This window comes from Sinocyclocheilus grahami, unplaced genomic scaffold (genome assembly GCF_001515645.1).
Source record: "Sinocyclocheilus grahami isolate Dianchi unplaced genomic scaffold, SAMN03320097.WGS_v1.1 scaffold1695.1, whole genome shotgun sequence".
Taxonomy (NCBI): Eukaryota; Metazoa; Chordata; class Actinopteri; order Cypriniformes; family Cyprinidae; genus Sinocyclocheilus; species Sinocyclocheilus grahami.
Genome location: NW_015506874.1, coordinates 88,952 through 97,270, shown reverse-complemented (window position 1 = coordinate 97,270; position 8,319 = coordinate 88,952). Strand labels below are relative to the sequence as shown.

The 8,319-nt window shown below is 33.5% G+C and overlaps 1 protein-coding gene across 1 annotated transcript in view; it reads right to left on the bottom strand.

Moving 5' to 3' along the window:
* LOC107572090 (neuronal PAS domain-containing protein 1-like) overlaps positions 1–8,319 on the bottom strand; it is a 58,393-nt gene that overhangs the window by 19,042 nt on the left and 31,032 nt on the right. The window contains exons 4-5 of the mRNA XM_016258505.1: positions 4,737–4,804; positions 2,825–2,914 (exon numbers count right to left, since the gene is read on the bottom strand). Of these exons, the coding sequence (XP_016113991.1) occupies positions 2,825–2,914; positions 4,737–4,804 (158 nt within the window). The remainder of the gene's footprint in view (positions 1–2,824; positions 2,915–4,736; positions 4,805–8,319) is intronic.

Sequence of the window (8,319 nt, the reverse complement as noted above, 5' to 3'; positions counted from 1 at the left end):
TTACTAGTTACTTAAAAAAAGTAATCTGATTACGTAACTCGCGTTACATTTCTTACAAAATGACAAACATTGAAAGCTGAGACTTTGTTTCATACCAAAAGTAACCTGCTCTGTCTTGTCTGTCGGTGTGTTGTCAGTGTCCTCTTTGCTCCGCGATGTATTTTCCACAGCATTAGAACATGATGTGTGGTTGAGAGCGGCATGGCTTGTTGGCAGGGTTGGGCAAAGATATATCAAAAAGTATTTTAAAATAAAATACCAAATACCTTAATTTTAAGTGTATCAAAATAAACTACAAAATACAGCAGCCACACCAAGTATAAAAAAAAACTACTGTATTTTTGTATTTTAAAAATACAAAAAAAATACATGAAATTTCTTCACAAACCTTCCATCAATTGGCCTATTTGATCTATCTCTTCACCAATACACTGATGTTTGTGAACAAGTGGACAATGTTTGATAGCAACAGCTTTTCTCTGCCCGAGTCATGCAATAAATCTGACATATGCAACCAGTTAACAGATCAAATATTCACATATCCCTGTGATTTCCCAGATGAAGGTTAGTTTTAAAGTAACCAACAGTTTAATGTTTAACAGTTTGCGAATGACTCATAATTGTATCCTAATTTAGTTACATGGTGTTTGGTAACGAAGGGCCTACTTTGCATCAGCAGCACTGACTCAATGACAAGCAAGTCATTCATAAGAAGACAACTGATGGCACCTGTATTCATAGCAACTAGTTTCTAACTACTTAATCATTTGATTGTTAGTCACAAATATAATAATATATTATGTGTCAGGCAGTCATTCATGCAATGGTATGTAAAATCATGATCCTATTTAAACAGCTATTTCAATTAGGGTATAATATTCAGAAATCAAATATTTATTTACCAATCACTGGACACCTATTTGGAAGTTGAAAACAAACATTTTAGCATTACAACAATGATTAAATGATCAATATGTTTTCATTTTAAATGTATGTTAAATGTTTTTTGCCGAAGGCTTTAAAATACAAAATAGTATTTTGTATTTCAAATACGTATTTTAAATACATGTATCTGAAATACTGCCCATCCCTGCTTGTCGGACATAGCAACAGTAATAAAGAGGGGAGTGGGTCTTTGCGAAGGCTCAGTTGTAGGAAACAAAATGTGAAAATGTCTTCTATCGCTTATCAACGACAAAGCAGCTCTTTAATACATGTGACGCTCATGAACTACTTTGTACTGCAAGCAAATACGATTTATATCCAAAACTTGAAAATATGGGCACACTTGATGTGACTGTGACCTATAGAGTTGATGAAAGCCCCTGGTTACCGCACCTTGAGAAGGTAGTTCAAATTAGAAAAATAAAGACAAAATAACGCTTATTTTGAGTATGTGTCCTGCTCGCACAGGTATTCAGTAATCTGAGCGTGTCGATAATGAAATGGCAAGACGGCCATAAAGGGTTGACCACTCACAATTCCACTTGTTTTCCTCAACCAGCCGAACTCATTCACATCTATTTTCCCTCCTAAACACACTATCTGTCCTCCCATCCCCCCTCACACCCATCCCAGAGTGTGTTTGTGTGTGTGCATTCTTTTTTGCCACACAATCAATGTGGCTTTTAAGATGTCTATCGATTTGTTCCCGAGACAGACCCCGGCTCGCTGGAGCGACACTTTGATTGCTGTGCGAGTAATTACTGTTATTATTTATGCATCTGGGTGAAATGCCAGGACTTAACATTCCCTGTACAAGAGGCCACAGACAATCAACAGAGAGCAAGCACCTGGAGAGGCGAGAGGCTCAAGAGAGGAAGAGAGCTGGAGAAATGAGCACAGGGACACAGGGAGATTCACAATACACAAAAAAACACAATCATAGATGAACACAGATGAAAGTGTATGCAGGTCTTTTATAACATAAACTAGGCCTGTCAATCGATTTCAGATTTGAATTGCAAAACATGTCAACTAATTAATCAATCGCATTAATTGCTCATTTAAATATTTGTCTAAGATAGACACATCGACCATCCACACAAAAATCGTTCCTTGCGTTTAATCTGTTATTACACAAAAAAATTATTTTATATTGAAAATGTAAAATTAAAAACATACATATATTATACATATTGCATTTTAAATTATACATTTAGTTATAATAAAAATGTATTACTATAGCTAATAAATGAATTACTAATTTAGTTTTAATAATAATAATAATAATATTTGACTTATTATTATAGCTAATAATTTACATATTTGTAATGTTATAATTATTAGTCTATGTGCATGGCAGACTGATGTCTTTGGGTTTTGTGACACATTTTTCCAGTGTCTGACGCCATGTTTTTAGAGATGTTTTTTTCAAGACAGGGTTAATTAAAAATAATAATAATTATAACAATACTTTACAATAAGGTCCCATTAATTCATGTCAGTTAATGCATTAACTAACATTGAGCAATGCATTTGTAACAGTATTTATTCATTTTTGTTAATGTTAATAAAAATATTCACGTTTAGTTCGTTACGGTTTATTTTAAAAGATATAACTTATTACATAAACATATTTTATATATATATATAACTTATTACATAAACATATTAATGTTTAAATTAACATTGACTGAGATTACTAAATTATTAAGTAGCATTTTTATTTTTAGTTCATGTTACCCAATGTGTTTATCTAATGTTAACAAATTAAAACCTTGTTGTAAGGTGTTCCCAAAATAACTAGTTGCACAAAATTAACAGATTCAATTACCAGCCCAAGCATAAAGTATGCTACAGTTTCTAAGTGTTTTGGTCTCACCTGTGAAAGGCCAAGGTAGATGGACACAGTCTCTGAGATATACAGAAATCGGCCTTCCTGACTGACCACGAACACAAATCCATCCAGAGACTGCAAAGAGAAAACATTTTTCTAATTAGTCTGTTCTAACTGAAAGCCAAAGTTTTGCACAACACAACACAATCAGTCAAAATATATCGGATGTCTAATATTAATATGAAATCAAAATGGTCATTATTGAATTTTTGTTAAAGTAAAGCAAAAAGTAATTAAAATACGTCATTTTTCGTTTTCTGTCACCAAACCCTTTTTATTATTCAATTTTATTTTAGCTATTATTTCATATAGAGTCCACTTTTCATGATGTAATACTTAAATGATAAAATAAAATTTTCTTCGTCATTGATTATCCTCTTTCATTTAGTCACATTATGGAAGTAAATCTGCTTGTGAATGCTGTTTTATCCAGTACAGCATCCCAGAAACACGAGATATAAAGTAAGGACATTTCAGACTTAACTGAATCAATCCTGAGCAGCAACACAACACTTCTGAGCAAATCTCAAGATTTATATGGAATCAAGCTGTAGACACAAGCATCGACATCAAAGCAAAAACAACATGAGCGAAGAATCAGATTGATTTAGAGAGACCAACAGCGGCTGGCAGATGATAAGCATACAGTCACTGCATTAAAGAACTCATTTAAGGAATAATATTAATAACACACAGGCACGAGTGAAGCAGAGTGGGCACTTTAGTTGAGACTGATGGTGGTAATTTATGCAAGTGACGAGTTCACTATGCAAATGAGAGTGGACTGGAATGACGGGAATGCTGGAAATAAAGCGCAATTATCTAGTTATTACTGACAGAGGACGAGACAAAGAATCATAAGGATTTTCAGAAGTGTTAATTTGATTTCTATCAGCGCCGTCCGTCTCTGAACACTTTCTCAAGGTAACCTTCTAATACCTTCTTTTTTTTTTGTCTCGTACAAATTCCTCTTTTCAAGTCAGATGACTAAATTCTAGTGCTTATGGCACATAGATCAACTTAAACAGTGAAGCAGATTATTTACAAAAGTGGATCCAAAAAGTTTGGACACAGCCTGTATGAAAAATGTATGAATGTTATTGCATTAGGGGCCATTCACACAGAATGTGTGTTTCCATTCCACTGCGCTACTTTTCCACTGTTTTTCTATATAAACACAGATTAGACAGACATCTTTGAATATTGCGCTTGCTTCTCATGTCTTTTGTTGCATCTCACATTACAAACATTGTAAAAATTCAGCGCTTAAGTTAAACTTTTATAAAACATCAGAGAGGGTTTGCGTTTTTCCCCATTCCACTGTATTAGGCTATATGTATTTATATATTAGTAATACTGTGAATATTGTTACAATTTAAAATAACTGTTTTCTTTCTCTCTCATACAATTTATAATTTATTTCTGATGCACCGCTGAAATTTCTGCATCATTACTGCAGTCTTTAGTGTCACATGATCCTTCATAAATCATTCTAATACGCTGATTTGCTCCTCAAGAATTATATTCAACCGTTGTGCTGTTTAATATTTTTTTGCAGGGCTATTTGATGAATAGAAAGTTTAAAGACCAGCATTTATTTGAAATAGAAATCTTTAGTAACATTATAAATATCTTTACTGCCACTTCTGATCAATTTAATACATCCTTGCTGAATATAAGTATTAATTACAAAATTAATTAAAAAAAATGATCTTGTTAACCCAAAGCTTTTAAATGGTGTGTAAAAAGACCTAAAATATAAAATCATCTAATAAATAAAAGATGAAGAAAATAGCAATTTAAGAGTTCAACAGTCACATAAAACAGATGCACATTACATGAATATTGTTCATAACACTAACGTCTGTAAATTTACATAAACGAAACATATTTTTACCTGTAGTAGATGAGCTCCCAGGTGCTGTTCAAAGATGTCAGTGACCAACGAATGACTTGTTCTTCGCACTGCAAAAAAAAGTAAAAAAAAGTTAGTTCAAGCAGTTATTTTAAAGCTAAACATGTTTGTCATTTCAACAGAAGCATAAATGTAAAATGAGCTATACAATTATATTTTATATCTAATTCAGCAAAACCCACAGCAACCTAAACAAGATCAATTAATCACTAAATGTAACTTTTAAAAAAGAAAGAAGTATCACTGTGACGATATAAACATTCAAGCATGAAGAACAATTCCAACCTCTTTAACATAAATTATAAAATTATAATATTCTCAAACACATCTTGACAGTCACACTATTTGGTTACTACAGGAGGAAACGGCTGATAATAGCTTTTAAGCAGCTGTTAATACACCTTCCCAGTTCTTTACTGCTGTTTCAGAGACTATCAAAGACAGCGAGTGACTGAACAGCTGCTGTGTATAGGGCTGATAACTCCGACAGAGACATGCTAATTCACTCTCAGCACACAATAGCGTTCTGGGCCGCCCGCCATCACAAAACAAACAAATTTACAAATCACACAAATGACATTGGTGGTGCATTTCAAACGTGCCAGCCTCTGATCTCCGCTGTAGAAGCCCAGCTGAAATTCACTCACAGCAGGATGTCCTTGTGTGTGTGTGTGTGTGTGTGTGTGTGTGTGTGTGTGTGTGTGTGTGTGTGTGTGTGTGTGTGTCTGTGTCTGTGTTTGTGTCTGTGTCTGTGTCTGTGTCCGTGTCTGTGTCTGTGTCTGTGTGTGTGTGTGTGTGTGTCTGGGATGCATGTGGCAATCAATACTGTAAGTGTTTTGAGAGAGGATGACAGCGTTTGTCTGAGCTGCTACTAAACGGGAGACAGACGGTGAGCTCACTTCTCCGAACCTTTTCCTGTGGTACTCCTGCCACAATACAAGTGTTCACCTGACAAAATGTCTGGTCAGAGGAGAACTGGCCCCCCGACTGAGCCTGGTTTCTCCCAAGGTTTTTTCTCCATTCTGTCACAGATGGAGTTTTGGTTCCTTGCCGCTGTCGCCTCTGGCTTGCTTAGTTGGGGACACTTCATTTCCAGCGATATCGTTGACATGATTGCAAAGATATTATTTAAACTGAACTGAGCTGGATGTTGACATCACTGAATTCAATGATGAACTGTCTTTAACTGAAAAATGAGTGTTTACTATTGTCATTTTGCATTATTGACACTATTTTCCTAATTAATGCTGTTCAGTTGCTTTGTCACAATCTGTATTGTTAAAAGCGCTATATAAATAAAGGTGACTTGACTTGACTTGACAAAATACACAGCTTCAGGAAGAAGCGTTCAGCAAGACAGTACAGATACAGAAATCAAAGGTATAGTTCACCTAAAAATGAAAATTCACCTTCATGTCAACCATTATGTTACACTTTAGCAGTATTTATTAGGGAAATAGCATACTTAAAAAAAAAAACCTACTCAAGTGTAACCAGACATGACAAGCATGTTAATTACAATGAAATGAAGTCGCATTATAGCTTAAATTTATATCAAATGCAATTAGCTACTCCACAGCCCTTTTTTGGCCCACTTTAGTAGGATTTAAGTATATCTTAATATGTAATTATCATAACTCTATTGAATCAGAAATATGATTGAAGTGTACTGCATTTATGGTAAACTAAAATATACTTGTGTGTCATGAAGATGTAATAATTTGGCAAATATTAATTATTAGAAAGTTGTAATAAAGTTGTAAATGTATTAAAAATGTATTAATTAAAAATGTAACACTAAAGTTACATAAGTTACATAAATTCCAACCAAGGACTTTACATGTGTTTTAATATGTATTTTAAATGTACTTTACAGAAAAACGTTTAATTTGACATTATTTCAAAGTGCGCTTTTTAAAAGGGTATTTAAGTGCTAAGAAACATAATCATGAAAGTGAACTCTCTTTTAGTACACTTAAGTGGCCTTTAATTTTATTAGTATTATATTAACTGCAAGTGCAGTTTTTAAATATTTAAAAGATTTGAAATGCACTACAAGTGCATGTTCATTACAATTACTGTATGCGATTGCGCACAAATTTAAAAGCTATTATATGATGTCAAGAAAGATTTAAATTTCATCCATACCAAGCGATCATATGGCTCTAGAAAATAATTAATATAGCGCAAGAGTCATATAGACCACTTTTATTGTGTTCTTTTCAGTTTTGGAACTTAACTGTTCCCATTCATTTTCATTGTAAGGAAAAGAGCAGCCAGGACAATTCACAAAATATCTCCTTTTTAGTTCTACTGAAGAAAAAGTAAACAATATTTTTGGTGATATATTTCTTTGACATAAGAACACTGAAAATAACACGCAAGTCCACACATAAATGTGTCCCTGCACCCAAACTACACACCCCAAAAATCAGTGGCACTTTAAGAATGGGGTCCCCTCACAGGAATATCAATGAGTCGGTCCCATTCAGAGGCCTGAAAAGGGGGTTTGGCGCAGAGAGCGGGATCACCACTCAGTGCATGTGGGTACACAGAGCACTGCTTGTTCGTCTTTGGGGGTCACATGCATGTTGACGATTGAATAGTTTAGCAACCCCCCTCATACAAACACTGAGGGTCTTCCCACAGAGTCTGTGAGCGATAGGACAGGCCTGACAGGAGCCATACTGCCTGATGGATGGACAATGGTCGGCCCTCATTTCCCAAAGTCAGCCGCTACAGCAGAGGCTAATGTGAAGTCGAACCGGGCCCAATAGGGCAGAGGGTGAGAATGATGGTGTTGTTTCTCAGCCTGGGGGTAAACAGGATCTATCTGATATAGCTAATCGGTTAGTAGTGGATACTTAATGATCTGTCTTCTTCATGTGGATATTTTAATAATCACTTGTTTTGAAATCTACTAATATTTAATTATCTATCTATCTATCTATCTATCTATCTATCTATCTATCTATCTATCTATCTATCTATCTATCTATCTATCTATCTATCTATCATATATAAATATAAATATATTTATATTTTATTTATATTAATTTTAGTCAATTAAAATAAAATATAAAAAATAAAATTTTAAATAAAATTCACATTACATCAATTCAATCTTGTTATTAATCTTAGAAGACCACAACATTGGTTAAGAAAAAAGTAGTTTTACATTTTTTTAAGCAAAAAGAAAGAAAAATCAGAGAAAGAAAAATCTTTAAAAACAATATTATTTTACTTAATAAAAAACTTAGAGTGCTTAAGCACTTTAGTACTTTAAATATATTTTAGATATATTAAATATGACAGAGTTTATTATTATTATTAATATTATTATTATATAATATTATTAATATTAATACTGGAAAACAGTAATATATATATATATATATACAGTGGGTACGGAAAGTATTCAGACCCCCTTAAATTTTTCACTCTTTGTTATATTGCAGCCATTTGCTAAAATAATTTAAGTTAATTTTTTTCCCTCATTAATGTACACACATCACCCCATATTGACAGAAAAACACAGAATTGTTGACATTTTTGCAGATTTATT